Here is a 24361-nt window from a genome sequence, read left to right as displayed (position 1 = left end):
AAAAAAAAAAAAAAAAAAAAAAAAGATATATATAACATAAAATTTGCCATTTTAACTTTTTCTTTTTTTGAGACAGGGTCTTCTTCTGTTGCCCAGGCTGGAGTGCAGCGGCACAATCATGATTCACCGCAGCCTCAACCTCCTGGGCTCAAGTGATCCTCCCACCTCAGCCTCCCGAACAGCTGGGATGACAGGCATGCAGCGCCAAGCCTGGCTGATTTTGTGTTTTTGTAGAGACGGGTTTCACCACGTTGCCCAGGCTGGTCTCCACCTTCTGGGCTCAAGTCATCTGCCCGCCTCAGACTCCCAAACTGCTGGAATTACAGGCATGACTGGGCCCGGTCCGTTTTAACCATTTTTAAATATGCAATTCAGTAGCAGCCATCATCACTATGTATCTCCACAACTTTTTCATCATCTCAAACTGAAACTCTATACCCATTAAACAGTAACACCCCATTGCCACCTACTCCCAGGTCCTGGTAACCCCTATTCTTCTTCTTTTTTTTCTTTTTTTTTCTTTTTTAATGGGGTTTCACCATGATGGCCAGGCTGGTCTTGAACTTCTGACCTCAGGTGATCCACCCACCTTGGCCTTCCAAAGTGCTAGGATTACAGGCATGAGCCACCACGCCCAGCCTCTTCTTCTTGTTTCTACAAATTTCACTATACTAAATATTTCACATAAATAGGATCATACAATGTTGTTTGTGTCCAGCTTATTTCATTCAGCATAATGTCTTCAAGGTACATCCATGCTGGAGCATGTGTCAAAATTTCCCTCCCTTTTAAGGCTGAGTAACATCCCACTGTGTGTATTTAACACATTTCATTTATCCACATATCCATCGATGGACATAACATTTAAGATGTATAACCAGGGGAGTAATGTGTTCATGTAACTGCTTTAGAAAGGCAACTCTAGAAGGAGATTAAAGGGTACCGCCTGTGAACCAAAAGATGAACCTGTTGCCAGAAAGTGAAAATGGCCAAACAGGTAGAAGAAGTCTAGTAAAAGGAGGCCAGAAATTTCCCTAGGTTTGGGAAAAGCAGTTGTAGAATAGCAGTGGATAGGAAACATCGAAGACTAGTTAACCTAGTTAGCGTGCTCAGAAACACCTATCTGTATGGGAAGACCCTTCCCGTACTACAATAAATTTTGAACATTTGGCACCTATGTTTAAGACAGAGGCTGAAGACAGCAAATTAACAAATTATGTTAGCCTCTTCATAAATACAAAATATACTGAGAGAGATGGTAAAAACAGTTTTCTTGAAAATGAGACTTCTTAGGCGTGGTATGGTGGCTCATGCCTGTAATTCTAGCACTTTGGAAGGCGGAGATGAGCAGATCACTTGAGGCCAGGAGTTTGAAACCAGCTGGGGCAACATGGGACCTTGGGGACCTTGTCTCTACAAAAATATAAAAATTAGTTGGGCTTGGTCATATGTGCCTCTAGTCTCAGTGACCAGGAGGCTGAGATGAGAGGATCACTTAAGCCTGGGAGGCAGAGGCTGCAGTGAGAGCCAAGATGGCGCCACTGTACTTCAACCTGAGTGACAGGGCAAGATTCTGTCTCAAAAAAAAGGAAGGAAGGAAGGGAGGGAGGGAGAGAGGGGGGAGGGAAGGAAGGAAGGGAAGGAGGGAGGGAGGGAAGGAAAGAAGGAAGGAAGGAAGGAGGGAGGGAGGGAAGGAGGGAGGGAAGGCAGGGAGGAAGGAAGGAAAAGAAAGAAAAGAGAGAGGGAGGGAAAGAAAGAAAGAAGAGAGAAAGAGAAAGAAAGACATTTTAAGGGGTTACTTTGAAAAAATTTCAAAGGCAACTTTGTCATATTGATTACAAGACAGTACAGCTACACATCATATACGTCATCTTAATGATGAAAATAGAAGATGGAAAGGTATGCTGACATACTCACAATCCTAGAATAACAGAATTGTGATCCTGGGAAGGGACAGCTCATACTTCCCCACCATCACATGAAAAAACATCCTATCAACTGGAATGCTTAAAATGCATGGGTGTTATGGGTGGCGATGCTGAAGTTAATTTCTCCTCCATGCTTATCACTCTGATACTTAACACATGGAATGGCCCCAACTTTGAAAATTCATTTTTAGGCCCAAATTATCCTCTTATTCAAGCTACTTTACTTAAATTAAATAGATGCTTACTATATTCCTTTGCTTTTTTTTTTTTTTTTTTTGAGACAGAGTCTCGCTCTATGGCCCAGGCTGGAGTGCAGCGGGGATCTGGGCCCACCGCAACCTCCACCTCCCAAGTTCAAGCAATTCTCCTCCCTCAGCTGGGATTACAGACAGCCACCACCATGCCTGGCTAATTTTTGTATTTTTAGTAGAGATGGGGTTTCACCACGTTGGCCTGGCTGGTCTCAAACTCCTGAACTCAGGTGATCCGCCTGTCTCGGTCTCCCAAAGCGCTGGGATTATAGGCATGAGCCACGGTGCCCAGCCTCCTTTGCTTTTTTGAACTTAAGGAAAAGAATGACCAGCAAGTTGGCAGGCAGTATAATTCTACAATATTATTTAGAAGAAAAAATAACTAAAACTTGAACACTATTATCTTTACCTACTGTGTCATTTCTTTAAGAAGATTGACTTTAAAATATAAATACCTACTGTTAAAAGACTGCAAAATGATGCAAAATCAGATGCTATTTGGCTCAGCCATTTTTGTTGGTTAATACAAACAAATGAGAAAATATTTTCTCATTATTGAATTCACATGAATAGTGTCTAAAGGTACAGATTTTTAAAGGCAAACAGAAAAATAACCTATACTATTCAGGTTAATGGGTGCACTAAAAGGTCAGACTTTGACACTACATAATATATCCACGTAACAAAACTGCACTTGTACCCTCTAAATCTATAAAACAATTAGAAAACAAATAGAAAAATAACGTGCCAATTACTCCAGGCCTACTAAAGCAAAGCTCCTTTGTTGGGGTATTAAATTACCAGAATATTAAACTGACATGATTTTATGATTTTGATTATTATATTTATTGTTGCTGTTACAAAGATGCAGCAAAAAAAGTATAAATTTTTAAATGATTTGATATCACAAATCAGAACAAGCTTGGACATGTCAAACTAAATCTATTTTTAGTACCAAATTATTTTTAAGGTATGAAAAATATTTCCTGAAAAAGAAAACATCTCAAAAATAACTTTTATTGAAGCGTTACTATTAAAACATGCCAATGAGCAAAGATCTCTTAAACATACTATTGTATTTAATTTGGGTAAGTAGATCCCATTATTATCTCTGTTTTACTGGTGAGGAAACTGAGGCTTAAAGGGTTTAAAGAATTTGCCGAATGTGATACAGCCACTAAGTGGCAGAGCCACGCCCAACCCACACCCTCTCAGCTGGCGGTCCGTGGCACTCTGCTCTGGAAACAGGCATGCCTGGCTCTACATATAGCAGGCCCTCAGTAACACAGTTTCATTTAACGTTGGTGACAAAAAAATTCCTGGCCAGGGCCACTGTCTATGTGGAGTCTGCTCATTCTCCCCACGCCTGCGTGGGTTTTCTCTGGGCTTCGGTTTCCTCCACATCCCAAAGCTGTGCATATGTCTACACAGCCCCTGTCTGAGTGAGTGGGTGTGTCTGTGAAAGTGCACGCTGTGATGGGTTGGCTTCCTGGACAGGGTGGGTTTCCACCCTGAGCTGCCCAGAGAGACTCTGGCTACCCATGACCTTGAACTGTAATAATTGGGTGAATAATTATCTTGCTTTTATTAATCCTTCTTAACTGTATGTATAGATCCATTCATTTATATGTTTAATATTAGAAATGTTTTGGTCTTTACTTAGAAGTTTGGTGATTTTTTTGTGATCAGAAATATGCTGTAGGAACTTAACTCCTGTTTATATCAATTAGCCTATGATAAAACTGGTTGTATTTAAAGGTTCACAGTTCCCAAGAACCTATCAACAACGTTAAGTGAGGACTTAACTATATTTATTTAAAGAGAATGCTTCCTCTCTGTTGGCTATGGTGGGAAAAGGTCAAGAAAATTTAACAGTAAATCTATTAATACATTACCAAAGCTCTCTTTTGACTATTTTTAATTCATAAAGATTTTGGCTGAATTATTTTCATTATTCTGGAACAAAAATTAAGTTCTTGCCTTGGTATTTTACACTCTACCTGTAGTTCTAAAGAGTCCTTATGTAGTATGTTTACATTTCCCTTTTTCAAATTACAGAGTAATTCAGCTTTCTCTGTGACTCCTATGTCTATAACTGAATTGATATCTCCAGTTTTCTTCATATGAATTAAAAATAATGTTTTAAAAAGCACAAAATAAAAGTTTACATTTGGCCTAACATTAGTAGTCTCCATGATTGTGGTCTTCTTATAATAAACAAACTGAAGCATTTGGAAAGTTAGCATGTATTTCAGGAACAAAGAAATGAACACTAACATTTACTTCCAAAATTCTTGTGTGTAGGGGGGCTATTGTCTACAATTTACTTTTTCTGTTATTATCAAAAACATTCTTCAACTTTTCTATTCAAGCACTGGACAAAATACTAACATTTAACCCACAAACAAAAATGTTTCAGATTAACAAATCGGCAATAAAAGTGTACATGAGTATGTATATCGTATTTTTCCTCCTTGTATATTATTAAGATAAATGACCTTAAGATGATAACTCTCAAAATTTCAGATTTATCCTCCTGATTAATTTGTGACATTCCTTGGAGGGAATTCAAAGTGAAGAAGAAAAAGGTTTTAAGCTTCAGGTTATGGTCAGGAACAGAGACAAATGCATTTAGCAAATAATAGGAAAGATCACATAAATAGTTGTTCTGAACGAATTTTAAATAAAACGACTCTTCACCTCTAAAAAATGCGATTCATGAGGTTGGGAAAAGACACTCAAATTTCCCCGACCCCACCCTACTAGTAAACAACCCGTGCAGCAATCAAAAAATGCCCTTTCCTGAATGAATGCCCAGAAGAATCTTAAACTCACCTTCTGAACTCAGGGTGTCTCGATTCTTTTTTTATTGGGTATAACCTGCCTACTGGCTGCCCTGCTTTCCTATTTCTCGGCCAGCCATGCTGGAAAGTAGATACTGTACCTGGGGTCACTGCTGGCGACACTGACGCTCGCCCCATTTGGTGCTGCTGGCTCTGAGCATCACTCGCCGTCCCACTTGTTCCTCCTCGTCGTCATCGCAGGTCTCACACACACACACGTTCACACTCTCGCGGGCGCATCTGCTGTTAGAGGTGCAGCTCCACCCCAGCAAAACCCTCGCTTTCTCTTTCCCCGGACTTGGCCCCAGAGGAGCGACTCTGGACCAAGCCCAAGACAGGATGAAGCTACTGCTGCGCTCTCACCTCCGGCAGTAACAGCGACCGCCGCCGCGGCTCTACGCAGGCCAGCCAGGTCCGCCGGGGGCAGCACAGGTGGAGCCAGGTGGCACCCCGGGGATCCCCGCCCACCGTCCGCGGCAGCTTCTGCAGGCTCGTGGAAAGCGCGCGCCAGTGATTCAGCGCCTTTCCGTCGCCACGGTTACCACGGCGACGCGCGCGCACGCGCACACACGCCCCCAGGGATAGGAGGCGCGTCAGCCGCCCGTGCCCAGCTCCCCGCGTGCGCTTTAAGGACCCGCACCGCGGCGACACACTCCCACCCCGCAGGGTACCAAGCAAAAGGCTTTCGGGAATCTGAGGGGCCTTCTTAGCCTACACCTCCTTTCCTTCGCCAAACCCTTCCCTGTCACCGTGGCCCCAAAGGGTCTGGGATGAACACTCCCTCCAAATAAACACCCGAGCCAGGGTGGCTCAGGAGAGCCATGGGCGCACAGCCTGGGTCAAAGACCCTTCGTGAATGTGTCCCTCAAGAAATGTCACCGCAGCTACATAAGTCCTACTCTTCCAGTGGGAGTCTCTTTGGGCCCTATTCTGTAATTACCTTTCTATTTTGAGCACGTGCTTTCTGACTGAGAAGGGTAACCTATGGTGGGAGGGGCCCACATCCCCTCCAAGCCTTGCAGGCTAACTGGGTGCCCAGTATAGTTTGACACTGGCATCTCGAGGAAGGTGACAATCTAAACCACTGAAAACTTGTGTGGAAGACTGCATTTTTACTGTTTTAATAAAGATGCAAAAGTATCTAGAGATAAGAACATGAGCAGAAAAAAAAGCAAGCCAGTGCATCCTTTGCACATCTCATTACTATGAAGTATAGTGCAGTGCTTAGGACTGAGTCACACACACTTGATAGATAAGCGCCTTGTAGACTACTACCATTTACCAAAGTGTCTTAGACTATAAGTTACATAATCTTGATAAACCTGCTTCCACAATTATTAAATGAAGGTAATAGCATTCACATAGGATGATTCTGGGAATTAAATAAGATAACCCACATTTAAAGAGTAAAAACCTGTCCAGGACTGAAAGAGTGAAAATTAGCTTGGACTCAGAAAAGGTAGTACTGTCAATCAGGCCAAGAGGACAAACACAAAGTCAGAAGCAGAAGCAAAATTAACAGGCAGTATGGTTTCTTCTGAAATCATGCAGCAGCTACAAAATGACACAACTCCCTATTTGAATGACTACTGCTTTCTGCCTTTGCTTTACTATTCCCATCCATAACTGGGGATACCCAGTTGCTAAACTCCCTTCACTTCCCGCCAGCACCCAATCCCTCATTAATCTCAGTTTCTCTCAATCTGCCTCAGAAACAGCAACCAACTGGATCCCAGCCCTGATTCCAAGACTCTCCCTGGAATCCTCTAATAGGAAACCAAACCTTACAAAAGACACTTCCTCCTTTCTCTGCTCACATGGCATTCCACAGGTACTCTCTCAATGCATCCAGTCGATGAATCTGATTTTGTCCCCAGTGATCCTTGGCTGATTAGCCTCTAAAGAAATATACTCTTAGCACATACACACATGGGCTTAGCTCAGAATGTTTAAGTATACCATCTTTTAACCTCAGAGACACTATAATGAATATGTTTTCATTTTTAACGAGTATATCAGTTTGAAAGTGTTGTATGAAATTGTGATGAGGCCACTCACTACATTTCACTTGTTTTAAGCATTCAGTGGACATCCATTGAACTCCTGCTATATGCCAGACACTGCAATAGGTAGTAAGGATAAAATGATTTATCTTAGTATAATTTTTTTACTTTGTGTGCTCCTGTTTATGGTTTTGGTTGGGACATTTGTATAATAAAAGACAAGAAACTTATTTTGAAGGTGGGAAAAATTGAGGTTTAGCAAGATTAAAGTACATTCCACATCAGTGGTAAAAATGATGTTTAGCATGATGACAGTGTTGCCTCAATGAAACCCCAGATTCTAGGCCAGGTGCAGTGGCTTACGCCTATAATCCCAGCACTTTGTGGGCCGAGGCAGGAGGATTTTGTGAGTCCAGGAGTTCGAGACCAGCCTGCGCCACATAGCAAAATCTTCTCCATAAAAAAATAAAAACTAGCTGGGTGCGTGGTGCACACCTGTAATCCCAGCTACCCAAGAGGCTAAGGTGAGAGGATCACTTGTGCCTAGGAGGTTGAGACTGAAAAAAAAGGAAGATTCTAAGTTGGAATTTCACTAAGCAGGAAGATAAGGTAAGCGAAGCTACTACACTGGAAAAACTTTGAAAAGTTCCAAGTAAAAAAGTCAAGATACAGCAGATTAGTAGGTTAATGCATTGAGAACTATTGCTCATGCAAGCAGACTAAAAGTGGTTTCTACATGCTTCACTTATAACATGTTTTTTAGATTTTGTCATAAGCAGTATACAAGAGGGTATTTCATGTAGATGCTGTGAGTTATATAAAAGAAATAATACTTTCATAGCTTTAAAACAATTTGACAATCCTTTATTTAATAATTTTTGAGATGGTGTTCCACTCTTCCCGTACAGGCTAGAGTGCAATGGCAGGATCTCGGCTCACTGCAACCTCCGCCTCCCAGGTTCAAGCAATTCTCCTGCCTCAGCCTCTTCAGCAGCTGGGATTCCAGGTGCCTGCCATCACTCCCGACTAATATTTGTATTTTCAGTAGAGACGGGGTTTCACCATGTTGGCTAGGCTAGTCTCTAACTCCCGACCTCAGGTGATGCACCTGCCTTGGCCTCCCAAAGTGCTAGGACTACAAGTGTGACCCACTACACCCGGCTGATAATCTTTTGTATAATCTAATATACTGCATTGTATTTTTTAAAGAATTTAAACTTTTGACTGGGCACAGTGGCTCATGTCTGTAATCCCAGCACTTTGGGAGGCCGAGGCGGGTGGATCACGAGGTCAGGAGTTCGAGACCAGCCTCACCAACATGGTGAAACCCCGTCTCTACTAAAAAAACAAAAATTAGCTGGGCGTGGTGGCTGGGAGTGGTGGCAGCACATGCCTGTAATCACAGCTACTCGGGAGGCTGAGGCAGAAGAATCGTTGAACCCAAGAGGCGGAGGTTGTGGTGAGGCGAGAGTGTGCCATTGCACTCTAGCCTGAGTGAAAGAGTGAGACTCTGTCTCAAAAAAAAAAAAAAAGAATTTAGACTTTCACCCATCTTTTTGCAATGTGATTTGAAGTTAACTCTTCCAAATGAAAGCAATTTATGCCAGAACAATGTTTCCCGTAGAAATGAACTATTGTATTACCTCTATGATGTATGCTATTCAACTATGAACATCTGCTCTCATTTTTTGTTTTTAATGATTAAAATTATGATTAATGTTTAAACTCTTGTTGTCACTACAAACGGAATATTAAATAAATATCCTTTTTTAGGTGTTTAAATTTCGGCACTCCTGATATAAATAAGGTTCTGTTACATCTATTTATTCTCCCTTGCTTTCTTTTTTTCATACACAGGAAGCAGATACATTGCTTCCTGTATAATTCTTGGTGGAATGAGAAGAAAAGGGAAGTCTGTTTTCTTCCACACAAAGAGGAAGAAGCAGCTACAAAGAGGAAGAACCAGAAGCAATTAGCAGGTAAAAAATTTAATCTCATCGTGGACACAAAAACATACTAAACCAAATTATAAACAAATAAAATTCTTTATTTAAATTTCTCTTGTGGGGAAAATATTTTCCTTTAAAGCACATTTAAAATTAATTTGCATTTACTTCCTGTAAAACATTTCCATTTTACAATTAGCCACACTAAAAGGCTATATCTCTTTATGCATTTATTTTTCTGTTAGAAAAATGTTCCATGGTGCTATTGAACTGACTTTAACCATCATCAACCCTAACTTTGCCTCCGTTGGCAACACGACTAAAAACATGAATCAGAAAGTATTAAGGAATTTTAAGCCATAGGTTTCAATTACAGCTTGCCAATTATGTAGTTAGCTAACAAAAATCATGTCTGATGTAGAATTGCTGTCATCTACTTAACTGCAGATAATCATAGCTTTCATTTAAGATTAATCAAACTTATGAAATAAAGGATCCAGTCCCAAGAACTCAATAATATCTTATGTTTTCTTTTGAAGAATTTTAAATATTAACGATTTCAGTGCCTGGATGGAAAAATATCAACATTAGCCCAGAGACAATGTGGTCCCTGTTTGGAATCCAGCTGGCAGCTACAAGCACTGTTAAAAACTCTGATAGGCTCTGTGCTCTTCTTTATTAAATGGCCTTACATCCTGAATGCAGGAATGCATTCATTTAAATAAACATTAATCTTTAATGTTGAATTCCGAAAACACAAACACAAATCATAGTTGGTTGTTCTGAGACAATGATCTAGTACATTATTTCCTCCACATTAAACCTACCTTTCCAGAAGGTGGAATTGTATCTGCAAAAATCACATTTGAAAAGCATTTTACAATATTATATCTAGGTTGCACAGAAGACCCCAGTGATCACTAGGAAATCTACCACAGTCCAGTTTTTCCAATCCAAGAAGGTCCAGACTTTGGGGAATAATGTGTCCCTCTTCTGCTGCTGCTCTGAAAAATATTCGATCAAAACGAAGCTTACAAGCAGCAGTTATTCCAAGATTAGAGTTCATTTGTGTATCCCATGTATACTGGCAATGTTTAGGTTTGCCCAAAAACTCCCAGACATCCACGATGTTGTTGGGTAAACCACCACATCTGGTAACCTGAAAAGAAAATTACAATATATATAACCTTTTCCCCACTACCTAAAAAAAAAATCCAAAAAAAGGTGTTTTTGCTATTATTTGCTATACCGTGTCTGAGTGCAATATTCAAACCAGAATCTCAGAAATTATTAATGCACAAATGCAAAATAACTAGATACATTACAAAAATTATTATGCTGCATAGTAGTAAGAAGGTAATATAAAAATATCAACACAGCCAGAGAGGCCAGAGAGGTTTGGAATTTGCCCCTTCTCTTCTGCTATAAGCAGCTTCCTAACTTTGGGTGTCAGATAAAACTTAGAAGCCTGAACATACATGGCCTGTTACTGCTGTTACCTGTTTTTAAAAACTGAAGTTAAGTAAAAAGAAGGTAAAACTGCCACTCCGCTTCAGTCTACAACTTTAGAGGTAGAGCATTTATATGATTTGATAATGTCAACTGCCTTCAGTTTTATTGGAAGTTTATTAATAATATTAATTCTCTGTTCACTCATTCACACTCCAGGATTTTTTTTTTAAATGTGTATAGTAACATATATACAATATAAGATTTATTGTTTTAGAAAAAAAAAAAAAAAAATTTTTTTTGAGATGGATTCTCACTCTATTGCCCAGGTTGGAGTTCAGTGGTGCAATCTCAGTTCACTAGAGCTTCTGCCTCCCAGGTTCAAGCAATTCTAGTGCTTCAGCCTCCTGCTGAGCTGGGATTACAGGCATGTGCCACCATGGCTGGCTAATTTCTATATTTTTCGTAGGGATGGGGTTTCACCGTGTTGGCCAGGCTAGTCTCAAACTCCTGGCCTCAATCACCTCGGCCTCCTAAAGTGCTGGGATTACAGGTGTGAGCCACCATGCCTAGTCATTTTAACAATTTTTAAGTGTACAGTGATGTAGCATTAAGTACATTTACATACTTACGCAACCACGACCATCCTCCATCTCCAGAACCTTTTCATCTTCCCCAATTGAAACTATGTATCCATTAAACACTAATTCACCATTCCCGTATTCCCTAGTCCCTGGCAGACACCATCCTAATTTCTGTCTCTATAAATTTGACCAGTTTTGGATATTCATATAAGAGGAATCACATAATATCTCTTCCTTTTTGGACTGCCTTCATTCACTCAGCACAATGTCTTTAAGATTCACCCATGGCCGGGTGCGTTGGCTCACACCTGTAATCCCAGCACTTTGGGAGGCTGAGGTGGGTGGATCACGAGGTCAAGAGATTGAGACCATCCTGGCCAACATGATGAAACCCCGTCTCTACTAAAAGTACAAAAAGTTAGCCGGGCGTGGTGGTGCGTGCCTGTAGTCCCAGCTACTCAGGAGGCTGAGGCAGGAGAACTGCTTGAAACCAGAAAACGGAAGTTGCAGTGAGCCAGGATCGCGCCACTGCACTCCAGCCTGACAACAGAGGGAGATTCCGTCTAAAAAAAAAAAAGATTCACCATATTGTAGCATGTGTCAAAGTTTCTTCCTTTTTAAGTCTGAATAATATTTCACTGCATGCATACAGCAGTTTGTTTATTCATCTATCGGTGATTCTTGGGCTGCTCCCACCTTTTAGCTATTGTGAAGAACATTGCTGTGAACATGCATGGGTACACAAATATCTGTTCAAATACCTGCTTTCACTTCTTTTGGGTACATACACCTAGAAGTGCAATTGATGTATCACACAGTAATTCTACGTTTAATTTTTTAAGGTCCTGAAAAATTCCACTGTGTCTCAACTTAACTATAGGCAGAGAGAAAAAGACTTCGTTTCAGACCTGGAGATCTGGGCATGGTGGTGGCAGGAAAAGTGTGTAAAAAAGGCTAATATGCCAAGAAAGAAAAGGAAACCTCATAAGAAAGAGAGTTATGGATAATCATCATGGTCAAACCTTTATTTTATTCTTATCTTGCAACTAGGAATACTGCAAAGAACTTTTTCTAAACTCTTCTAAAATCATTTTCTCCTTCTTTCTAATCCTGTGTGTGTGTGTATGTGTGTGTGTATTGTTTTGCGTTGTCTATTTCTCATGCACATTCTTATTTGTCTCCAAAAAGAGCCCCTTCTACCTCTAGGCATACAGCATAAGCTAAACAAGTATTTGCTGAATTGCAGGGTCACTTAAGACATTTTGGGTGACTAAAGGTCCTAGTTTTAACAGCTTTAGTCAAAGGAAGCTAAGTTAGTTTCCATAGCAATCATCTGTCCTCAGACATGGAATTGAATTTGTACTCACCTCTTGATCCCTTAGGTTTGTATCTCCTGCGAATATAACTGTTGCTGACTCTGGAGCCTCTTGCATTTTCTTTAAAACGATTTTTAACTGATTCATTCGTTCCTTAGCATGCCCTTTGGTGCTCTCCAAATGGGATGTCATAAGACAAAGCTCATTTCCTGACACATTCACCTGCAACAGGACAAATAACTAGTTATTAAAATTGTCTGCTATTAATACTGACCTTTGATAACAAAATCAGCAGACTGATCTACCAACTGGTATATATTTACTAACTGAAACTGTGTAATCATCACTGTGTCTATCCCTCTGGATCAAAAGAAATATTAAAGTACTAACTCTGCCCCAAAAGAAGACTATTCAGCAAGTACAACCTACCCCCAAATGTCACCTCCACTGTGAACCTCTCCCCAGTGTCCCGGGCCTTTTCCCAGGGTCCCCCATGGCTCCCTCCTCAATACACCTACTGCATGCTGAACAGACTATTTTAAAGCCCCTTAGACTAAATTAAAAGGATAATTATTTCCCTCCTACAAAGCCGTAACTCATTTGCAAAGCAGAGATGATTCTTATTTATTGCTGTATTATTAAGGGCCTGGCTGGCATACAGGTATTCCAAAAGTCAGTTAATTGAATGAATTTACCATTTGCAATTAAGACATGAACAACGTACAATCTGTCATTATACTAAGTGCCTGCAGAATCAAGTCTATTTCTTTCATACTGGTCATTCATGCTCTTCTATAATCTGGAGCCTACTTCTCAACCTGTCACACTTCCCTCTCCATGGCCCCTACACCCAAATGAATAGAATGTTCACTCATACTCGTACATGTACACCTCTCGCAACCTGCAAAAGTTTGCCAATGGTGGTTTCTCTACCTGGACTCTTCTTAATGTCTATGTTCACATATTTTTCAGGGTTCAATTCAAATACCATCACCTCTATAAAACCCTCACTAAACAATCTGGCTAAAAGTCATCTCTCCTTTCTCTAAACTTCCACACATCATTTATGCCTTTCCTATGTTTTAGTTACTATATATACACTCTCCCTTACTAATCTATAAACTATATGACAGCAAGATCTATTTTTCATTTTTTAAGTCTCATAGAATACAATATAGTAGCATGTACAGAGTAGAAAGTGAAAACATTACTTTAGGAAGCGAATGTGGAATGTTAGCAAACTCTCAAATATTCTTTTTTTTGTGTGTGTGACAGAGTCTTTTTTTTTTTTTTTTTTTTTTTTTTTGCTTTTGGGACGGAGTCTCTCTCTTATCACCCAGGCCGGAGTGCAGTGGCGTGATCTTGGCTTACTGCAACCTCCACCTCCCAGGTTCAAGTGATTCTTCTGCCTCAGCCTCCCGAGTGGCTGGGACGACAGTGTGCCATTACTCCCAGCTAATTTTTGTATTTTTTAGTAGAGACGGGGTTCACCATATTGGCTAGGCTGGTCTTGAACTCCTGACCTCGTGATCCACCCTCCTCGGCCTCCCACAGTGCTGAGATTACAGGTGTGAGCCACTGCGCCCAGCCCAAACTCTCAAATATTGTTAAGAAAACAACAGGTTGATAATTCTAAGTCTATTTGCATTTAAAATTTATGTAAAAACTTAACTTTAGAAAGTTTTTAAGACTAAAAGAATCTACATATATGGAGCAAATTTTTCTCTACAGGCAATGGTTTTAAAAATAACACCACAAAACTATGAAAAAGTCTATTCCTTTTTTTTATAAGACACTCAATTTTTAAAAGTTACTCACATGCACACACAAAAGGTTTCTCATCATGCTGGTACTTGGAAAAGGAATAATCTCTTGGCTTTTTAATTTCACTCTTGATTTCTTCAACATTATAGCTGTGAAATATCCTTCTTCATGACCTACAAATGTTTGTGGGTAAGAATTTAGCCTGAGAAGGTCAAGGGTATTTTCAGTTTACCACAAGTTTGCCTATTGAAGATTTTCATAACAAACGGGTAACAGACATTTACATGGATCTAAATTTTCGAAGTAAACTATTATTTCAAAATAGTTCATCATGGCCAAACAAGTCTACCTCCTCCCTCCCAAATTTTAACTAAAAGCTTAGAAGAAATTTAAAAAATAAAGGCACACAAGTGCCAAAAAATAATTAATGCTGCCAGTATCAGATGAGAAAACTTGAGGAATTTCTGAAAGACATGGAATAGATGAGACAAACTGTGGCCGACTGATATCCAATTACTACTTCTCATACGAGAAGTTCCAGAAAAATTAGAGTAAATGGATAAAAATATACAAAGATTTAAACCTACAAGAACAGAAAATAGAATCAGAGGTGCCATGATTGAAAGCTTCCAATAATTTTTCAGAAAACAGATGGAGACATGGTAACTGGTTTATCAAAACAGAGGGAAACCACTTGAGTGACTGTAGCAGAGAACCAAAGCAAGCAGATCTGCTCCACCGCAATCTGGAAACACTTAGTATTGAACATAAAGGTACCACAAAAGGTAAGGTGCTGAGCTAAGAAGAGGAGGGCCAGTGCAAGGTCTGGATATGGGGTAAAAAAACTCCCAGGTTTCCTCAACTCCTCAAAGCTAAGTGACTGCCCCTCTATTAACAGGAAACTACAGTTTTACAGAGAAACCAAATTTTAGAGGCTCCAGAGTCACCAGGCACAGGGAGGGGCATGTGTGTTAACGCAGCGCTAATAGGGGAATGAGCTGCATAGGATTAAGTAAAGTGTGCCTACTTAGTTTCCTTCCCCTGGCCTGCTTCCCGAAGGTAGGCAAAACAAGCACACCACTCCAGCCCCAAAGCCCAGAAGGCAGAAAGTTAAATAATTCTTTTTTGGAAAAACAAACTGGCCTCAGATTAAAGGCCTGTATATACCAACACACTGACAATAGTGGGTCTCCCCTCAAATAAATAAGCAGTTTGCTCCACAATTAATCCCTTACCCATCTCCAATAAGGTACTACTTAGCCTGGCTCAGGCATACTAAGCTGTAATCAACATTTTAGTGTCTGGTGTTTAAATGTGAACCAAAAGCCAAGGATCCCTACATATGTAAGGAACAGGTCTAACATGACATAATGGATACTGACATGACATAACATAATCAAAATCAAAGAAGAAAATAAAAATAATGCAGGTAAAGAGATTAGAACCTAAAACAAATGAAAAACTAACAAAAAAGATAATGTATCCATAAACCAAGAAAAGTATGGCCATAAAAAAGATATTCAGTGAATAGGATGCCTAGAAAATTAAAATAGTGATATCTATACGTCAAGATACTTGCCAAGAAAGTAGAACACACAGTCAATTGAGATAGGAAAATAAGAGAAAGTTGAGAAAATTCAAGGATCAACCCAGGAGGTCCACCGTTTAACAGAGGGAGTTCAGAAAAAGGGGAAGAGTAAAAAAATTTTAAAGGAGGGAAGAAGAGAGAGGGAGAAAAGGAAAGAGAAATAAAAAAAATGAAAGGAGAGGCGAGGGGAAGGTTGGGATGGAAGGAGAGAGAAAAGGATTTTCCACAACTAAGGTTTTCCACAACTAAGGTATTCCACATATCCAGATTTAAAGTTCCCACCAAGCATTCAGCACAATAAATTTTTAAAAGACCCAAAGAACATGAGGGTTAAAAACAAGACCCTCAAAGCTTCCACAGAGCAGGGAAAAAGAAAAGATTAAGAATTAGAATGGCATCAGCCTTATCATCCATCATCAATAATGGAAACTAGAAGACACCGAAGAATGCCTTAGAATTCTGAAGGAAAACATCTATTTACCCAGATATCTATCTTCAGTCAAACTATCAAGAACTACAACGCTACAACACAGGCATTTTCTACTATACAACGCTACAACACAGGCATTTTCTGCTATGCTGGGATTCAAAAACTTCACTAACCATGCACCACTTCTTAGAAAGTAAATAAGAGAAGGTGTTCCAATAAAATTAGTAAGTAAATCAAAAAGAAGCATGGAAATCAGAAATCCTAAAAGAATCCCCAAGAGAATACAGAAAAGTTTCATAAAGAGAGACACACACAGACTGAGAAGCCTCTCCTTAGCAATTCTCGATTAAGGAGTCAAAATTAAAAATGAAATTAAAAGTTAAATTAAAAATCACATACTATGTAAAAATGAAAGTCAGAGAAAACACTACACAGTTGACCCCCACAGGGTTGAACTTCAAGGGTCCTTTATACAGATATTTTCTCAATAAATACAGTTGGTCCTCTGTATCTGGGGGTTCTGCATCCACAACCAAATGTGGGTTGAAAACACAGTCTTCCCAGACACGAAACCTGCAGATACGGAGTGCTCACTTTTCACACAGGTGGGTTCTGCAGGGCAGACTGAGGAACCTGAGTATGTGTGAATTTTGGTATCCACTGAGGAACCCTAGAACCAATCCCCTGAGGATACCAAGGAAAGACTGTATATGAAAATCTTGAGATGTGGCCAAAGTAGTATTTTAAATATATTTAGCAAAACAAAATAGATGGAAAATTTAAAGACTAAATTACTCAAGGCAAAAAAAGTCAAAAAGAACAACAAAATGAATTATAAAATAAAGATTTTTTGAAAAAGCATAACCACAATGTAATTATCCCACTTAAAACTTTTAACAAGTGATTTTCACCAAAAGTATTGTTTCTCAAATTTTAGTAATTTATATTTTCCTGAGAAATCATCCATTTCAACCACCTTTTCACACTTATTAACATTAAGTTGTATGCAATATTCTCCTATACTTCTTGTAGTATCCTGTGCCTTGCTTAGTTTTCTCAAACTTATTTATTTGTGCTTTTTCTTCTCTATGTTCCAATAGACTAACTTTGATTTATCTTCCACTAATTTGTTTTTCAAAGAAAAGTTAAACAACAAAAATTGTTACCTGTAATAATCTCATAATTTTTTGCTCTCTTCTTTAGGTAGCTACAATATGGGGGAATAACTTCCTGTAGAAAGACCACATCTGGGCTGTACCTAATGAAAAACATCAATTTATGACAAATACCAAGTATACCATTTCATTTCAGCTACCTAAATGAAGGAAATTCCACAACATACCAAAAACAAAAAACTATTATCCTCAAGGGTACCTAATATTGAGTGTTTATGCTGATCTTTGAAAATTATGAAATGAGAAAGATCTGTGCTTTTTCTTTTTTTTTTTTTTTTTTTGAGATGGAGTCTCACTCTGTCACCCAGGCAGGAGGGCAGTGGCGCAATTTCAGCTCATTGCAACCTCCGTCTCCCGGGTTCAAGTGATTCTCCTGCCTCAGCCTCCCGAGTATCTGGGACTACAGGCACACGCCACCACACCCAACGTATTTTTTTTTTTTGTATTTTTAGTAGAGACGGGGTTTTACAATGCTGGCCAGGATGGTTTCAATTGCTTAACCTCGTGATTCGCCTGCCTCGGCCTCCCAAAGCGCTGGGATCACAGAGGTGAGCCACTGCACCCAGCCGTGTGCTATTAATGTAATACTATAAGAAACTTATTTTTAAAAACTAGAATAACTGACAATAGAAACCACTATATTGAGAGACTGCAACGGTCCTACACACTAATAGATGCTTTCGACGTTTCTTTCAATCTTCTTGAAGCAGCTATTATCCACAATGAAGAAAACTGACCACCAGAGAACTTAAGTGATTTGCCCAAGGTCACAGAGTCAGTATGGGGGCACAAATAGAATCTTTTTCCTAGTTTTAATTTCACAGTAATTATAAACACAGTTAAAGAAGAAAATGGTACTAAAAGGCTTCTAACAAAAATGAGTGTTCCCTCTTTGCTGCAGCCTGCAATACTGCTCTCTCAGAGGCAATCACCTCAATTCTTTCAGATATTTCTTCCCAGAGCTGGACATTGAACTTAGGTTTTTTTTTTTTTTTTTTTTTTTTTGAGGTGGAGTCTTGCTGTGTCACCAGGCTAGAGTGTAGTGTGGAAGGATCTCGAGTCACTGCAATTTCCACCTTCCAGGTTCAGGCAATTCTCCTGCCTTAGCCTCCCGAGTGGCTGGGATTATAGGTGTGTGCCACCATGCCTGGCTAATTTTTCTATTTTTTTTAGTAGAGACGGGGTTTCACCATGTTGGCCAGGATAGAATTTATCTCCTGACCTTGTCATCCACCCACATTGGCCTCCCAAAGTGCTGATTACAGGCTGAGCCACCATGCCAGGCAGAATTTAGGTTTAATTCTAAAGCTCATAAACTTGAACTGTTACTTTGTATATATGTAAGACACATTACTATTAAAGAGAAGTGATAATACTTACAAAACTAAATATGAACACACCCCTCGAGCCCTCTCTGCCAGATTGTTTAGATCTAATCCATCAATATTCCAGGTAATGAAAGAGAACACGCTGCCATTTTCTTGCTGAGTATCTTCAGATGGGCTGATTTTAGAACTGGTGGAATCAGTTGTTTCTTCATTGGTTAGGTCAACACTGGCAAGATAGGAATAAAACACAGCTTTGCAAATAATCTATAAACTGATTATGAATTATTTTATATTTGTAGCCCTCATTTTACAGACAAATTTTAACAGAGCCCTAAAAGTGACACTGTCCTCACAGGGTTAACAAGAATTACATGCCAGGTTCCAGATAAAAATATAATTCAGCATTAATCTCACTTAACTTTCATAGCACTTTGATCCTATAGCACTACATACTGACGACTTGCATCCTCATGGTTCCTAGGGGTAGGATCTCTGACATCAGAATCATAAGGCTTTTGTTTAAGAATTGCTTAAGATGGGCTGGGCGTGGTGGCTCACGCCTGTAATCCCAGCACTTTGGGGGGCCGAGGTGCGTGGATCACCTAAGGTCAGGAGTTCGAAACCAGCCTGTCCCACATGGCGAAACCCCATCTCCACTTAAAATACAGTATTAGCTGGGCATGGTGGTGCATGCCTGTAATCCCAGCTACTCGGGGGGCTGAGGCAGGAGAATCGCTTGAACCTGGGACGTGGAGGTTGTAGTGAGCCAAGATCGTGCCACAGCACTCCAGCCTAGGCAACAAGAACAAAACTGCATCTCAAAAAAAAAAAAAAAAAAAAAAAAAAAGAATTGCTTAGGATGTTTTTCAGACCCTGAATTCCAGCAGAAAGCTGACACCAGCCAGTTTGAAGACACCTCCAGAGGAACAGAATCAGCATGAGAATTCATCTCCAGATCCTATGACTTCATCGCTGCACTCTGACCAACCAACAATCCTCACACCTTGGTCCACTCCAAACCCTTTAAAGTCTCAAGCTCCAAACTTCTCAAGGAGAACTTGGTCTCTTGGTTTGGCAGCTTTCAAATAAATTTTTTTTCTGCTGCAACCCTTGGTGTGTCAGGGCATTGACAAGCTGTGCCCAACTACCTTGGGCACACATCCAGCAGGCAGTCAGCACCTCCTGAGGGTGTGTCACAGGGGCATCCTTAACCTTGGAAAAATAAACTTTCTAAATTGAAAATTTAACTTATAAAAATAAACTTATAAATAGACCTGTCTCAGATACTTTTGGGTTCGTAGATTCTTATTGCACTGTCCAAATGTTTGCTCCCTTAGGCAGTCACAGGCAACTCAATATCCTTCAATGACATGTGTCACTAAAATAACTGTATAAAACTATGGTCTCAAATTAGACTCAGAAACGTAAGACTTCTAAATCTTTTTGAAATAATTTAAAATCATATTTTAAATAAGATCTCCTTGTGGCAGATAAATAACAACTGCATATTCTTTGCTACCCCTCCCCTTTGAATCTGGGCCTTAGCCGCTTTCTTAATGCAGGGAAAGTATATTCCGGACTTTTGAGGCTAGGCCTTAAGATAACCGGCCACTTCCATTCAAGCCTTTTGGAACACTCCCTCCAGGAACCCTGGAACTGCCACGTAAAAAGTCCAACCACCCTGAGATTGCCACGCTGGAGAGGACAAAGGCATGTGCTTCAGTCCATAGTCCTGACTCCACCATCCACCAATTGCTGCCCCAACCAATGCCCCAGACATATGAGTGGATAAACAGTATTAAAAGGTGACTACTAAGCATTTATAAACTATTCATACATTTTAAAAATAGGTAGGGTGCAGTGGCTCACACCCGTAATTTCAAAACTTTTGGGAGGCCAAGATGGGCAGATCACGAGGTCAGGAGTTCGAGACCAGCCTGACCCACATGGTGAAACCCTGCCTCTACCAAAAATACAAAAATTAGCCAGACATGGTAGTGCACGCCTGTAATACCAGGTACTCAAGGAGGCTGAGGCAGAAGAATTGCTTAAACCCGGGAGGTGGAAGTTGCAGTGAGCCAAGATTGTGCCACCGTCCAGCCTGGGCAACAAGAGCAAGATTCTGTCTCAAAAAAAAAAAAAAAAAATTTAAATAGGTGTTTGAATTTATAATTTTAATGCCAACATTTTAACTTTTCTATTTTGAAGTAATTTCACTTTTAGCACTACAAAAACAATTTTTTATTTAGTTTAAAAACAAAAAATTCCCATATACCATACACCCAGATTCCTTCTAATGTTAACATTTTTAAAAAATTTTATTTATTTACTTATTTATCTTTAGAGATGGGGTTTCACCATGTTGGCCAGGATGGTCTTGATCTCTTGACCTGGTGACCCGCCTCGGCCTCCCAAAGTGCTGGGATTACAGGTGTGAGCCACTGCACCCAGCCTCCAATGTTAACATTTCACTTAACATTTACCTGCTTTATTCTTTTTATTCTGAACCATGTTTAAATATTTTTGTGTTATTTCCTAAACACGAAGACATACTTAGAGACATGTATCACATTTGAAGAAGTGTGTCATTAGGTGATTTCATTATTGTGCAAACATCATAGAATTTACACAAACCTAGATGGTACAGCCTCCTACACAGGCTATATGGTCGAGCCTATTGCGCCTATGCTACAAACCTGTGCAGCTGCTACTACACTGAATGCTGTAGGCAACTGTAACAGTAACTCTTTGTGTATTTTAAAATACCTAATATAGAAAAGGTGGAGCAAAAATACAGTAATACGATCTAAAGGGATCATCTTCATTTGTGCAGTCTGTTGACAACTGAGATGTGGTACATATCTGTATATTCTAGTATAATCAAGTCGGAAGATTATCACTGATATGTATTTTTTACTTTTTTCTCCTTATTGCCTCCTGCAACTACATTTAATATTATCTAATTTAAAGACCTAGTCAGCTCTTGCCAATTGTGCTACTAGTGTCCTAATCCAGGATCACGTTACAGTTAGATGGCATGTCTCTTTTAATTCTCTTTAATTCAGAAAAGTTCTTTAGGCTTTGTCTCTCATGACTCTGACATTGTTGAAGAGTACAGGCCATTTATTTTACAGAATGTCCTTCAGTTTGGGTTTATGTGTTCTTATTGATTCAGGTTGTGCATTTTTTGGCAGGAATGTCACAGAAGTGATAGTAGGTCCTCCTCCATGCATCATATCAAGTATCTGATATGGAGCTGTCCCATTCCTGGCGAAGTTAGCTTTGATCACTTGATTAAAGTGTTGTTAACCAGATTTCTCCACCACAAAGTTACGATTTTCCCCACCAAAGTATTTTGTGGGAAAGTACTTTGTGATTATATAAATATGCTGTGGTTCACTGAACTTGCCTACTAGTTTTATTGCCTGTTGATGATACCTGCCTGAAATAATGATCAACATGGCAATTCCCAAATGAAGATTTTTCTAATTCTTCACACCTTCTACATTTAATTGTTGGAGTTTTCCTGCAAGGAAAAATATTCCCTTTTCTCTTGAACAACTGTATTTATAACAGCATGGGTTCTTTTTTCCTTTTATGGATTGTATTCCATTCCTACCAAGTATTCTGTTATTGGATTACATCAGATTTGATGGCAAATGAGGGTAGGCAGCTTTTAAACTAGGTGGTGTGCCCTTCTGGCAGGTCAACATTTTCTGGGCACCTGCTTACTTTCTAATACCACAGATACGATAGGCTCATCTTGTGCTTTTTTCACTCCTGCTCTGGAATCAGTCATTTCTTTTTAACTTCTTTATTTTTACATTCAGCCCCTTCCATTCTATGAAATCAGTTATTTCTAAAAAGCCCTTGCTCCTTTTAGTGAAAAATGGTATTTACAGGCCACGATCTGGGTGCCTTATGAACTTAATGCCAATTTTGAAGCATAAAGTACTTTTTTTTGGGGGGGGGGATGGAATTTCGCTCATTACCCAGGCTGGAGTGCAATGGCGCGATCTCGGCTCACAGCAACCTCCGCCTCCTGGGTTCAGGCAATTCTCCTGCCTCAGCCTACCGAGAAGCCGGGATTACAGGCACGCGCCACCATGCCCAGCTAATTTTTTGTATTTTTTTAGTAGAGACAGGGTTTCACCGTGTTGACCATGATGGTCTCGATCTCTTGACCTCGGGATCCACCCGCCTGGGCTTCCCAAAGTGCTGGGATTACAGGCTTGAGCCACCGTGCCCGGCCGCATAAAGTATTTTGAACTGTCTTCCTTTTACATAAAAATAACCTTCAAGAGCATCAAAAACACCCTTTAAGTGCAAAACTTTCTTTTGTGAATTTCACCCTGCCCAAAAGTTCTCTTATTAAACAATGAAACTTTTTTCAATGTCTTACCACCAGAAAAAGCCAAATGATTCCATGCCTAATCAAAGATGTTATTTCCTTTTTATTGAAAGCATTAAAACCAGAAAGGAAAGACTGTTAGCGCTTTACTTCTGTCAAATCTTCTATTTCGTAATTGCATTTAAATATATATATATATATATTATCAAAGGCCAGGTGTTCCTTCAACACATTAGGCCCCTTACCTATCCAGCATGCACACTTTTTTCCCCAAGTTTAAAGATGCCCAACTACAACTCAATCTACCTCATAAAACTGTAAACATAACCCTTACTTTCCTCAATGGGTGGACTGTCATGGGTGATGCATGGGGAGAGCATGATGGTGTCATTAATTATTAATCATAGCTTATACTTACTGGGATCCATATGCCAGGCACAATTCCAAGTGTATTACACCTATTAGCTCACTTAATCTTTACAACAACTGCATGAGGAAGGGGCTGCGCAGATAAAGAAACTGAAGGAGGGCCGGGCGCAGTGGCTTGAGCCTGTAATCCCAGCACTTTGGGAGGCCAAGGCGGGTGGATCACCTGAGGTGAGGAGTTTGAGACCAGCCTGACCAACATGGTGAAACCCCATCCCTACTAAAAATACAAAATTAGCCAGGCGTGGTGACACATGCCTGTAATCCTACCTACTCAGGAGGCTGAGGCAGGAGAATCGCTTGAACCCGGGAGGCAGAGGTTGCGGTGAGCCAAGATCGCCCCATTGCACTCCAGCCAGGGCAACAAATGCAAAAAGGATAACAAAAAAAAAAAAAAAAAAAAAAAGAAAGAAACTGAAATAGAGAAAAGTTACACAGTTACTAAATAGCACAGGTGGACTTAGAACCTTTGCATTTTGGCTCTGATTCAGTAGGTCTGGGTGAGGCCTAAGATTCTGCATGCCTAACAAACTCTCAAGGAGTGGCATGCTGCTGGTCCAGAGGGGTCCACACTCTGCCTAACACGGCTCTGGGACATGGGCTATCAATGCTGGCCTTGCATTAGAATCACTGCACAGCAAAAAAAAAAAAAAAAAGAGAAAGAAAAGCAAAACACTCCAGACTCATTAAATTAGAATCTCTGGGTTTTTTAATTTCCCCAGATAATTCCAATATGCAGCTAAGATTCAGCATAGTTGGCCAGTTGTGGTGGCTCTTGCCTGCAATCCCAGCACTTTGGGAGCCTGAGGTGGGCGAATCACCTGAGGTCAGAGTTTGAGACGAGCCTGGCCAACATGGTGAAAGCCCATCTCTACAAAAAATGCAAAAATTTGCTGGACGTGGTGGCAGGCGCCTGTAATCCCAGCTAACTGGGAGGCTGAGGCAGGGGAATCTCTTGAACCCAGGAAGCGGAGGTTGC

The 24361-nt window shown here is 40.1% G+C and overlaps 2 protein-coding genes across 6 annotated transcripts in view; both read right to left on the bottom strand.

Moving 5' to 3' along the window:
* KIAA0319 (KIAA0319 ortholog) overlaps window positions 1–5570 on the bottom strand; it is a 104170-nt gene extending 98600 nt beyond the window's left edge. For 2 of the 5 annotated variants that reach the window (XM_032247615.1, XM_032247619.1), the window contains exon 1: window positions 5015–5570. The gene's annotated coding sequence lies outside the window, so the exon portion shown is untranslated. The remainder of the gene's footprint in view (window positions 1–5014) is intronic. The other 3 variants (XM_032247616.1, XM_032247617.1, XM_032247618.1) reach the window with 3 other exon arrangements.
* Window positions 5571–9054: 3484 nt separating this feature from the next.
* TDP2 (tyrosyl-DNA phosphodiesterase 2) overlaps window positions 9055–24361 on the bottom strand; it is an 18252-nt gene continuing 2945 nt past the window's right edge. Inside the window, exons 3-7 of the mRNA XM_032247605.1 lie at window positions 18658–18831; window positions 17269–17360; window positions 14139–14257; window positions 12372–12542; window positions 9055–10130 (exon numbers count right to left, since the gene is read on the bottom strand). Of these exons, the coding sequence (XP_032103496.1) occupies window positions 9849–10130; window positions 12372–12542; window positions 14139–14257; window positions 17269–17360; window positions 18658–18831 (838 nt within the window). The 3' untranslated portion in view covers window positions 9055–9848. The remainder of the gene's footprint in view (window positions 10131–12371; window positions 12543–14138; window positions 14258–17268; window positions 17361–18657; window positions 18832–24361) is intronic.

This window comes from Sapajus apella, unplaced genomic scaffold, assembly GCF_009761245.1.
Source record: "Sapajus apella isolate SASKATOON/1434 unplaced genomic scaffold, GSC_monkey_1.0 scaffold63, whole genome shotgun sequence".
Lineage (NCBI taxonomy): Eukaryota > Metazoa > Chordata > Mammalia > Primates > Cebidae > Sapajus > Sapajus apella.
This window is presented reverse-complemented; position numbering and strand designations above follow the sequence as displayed.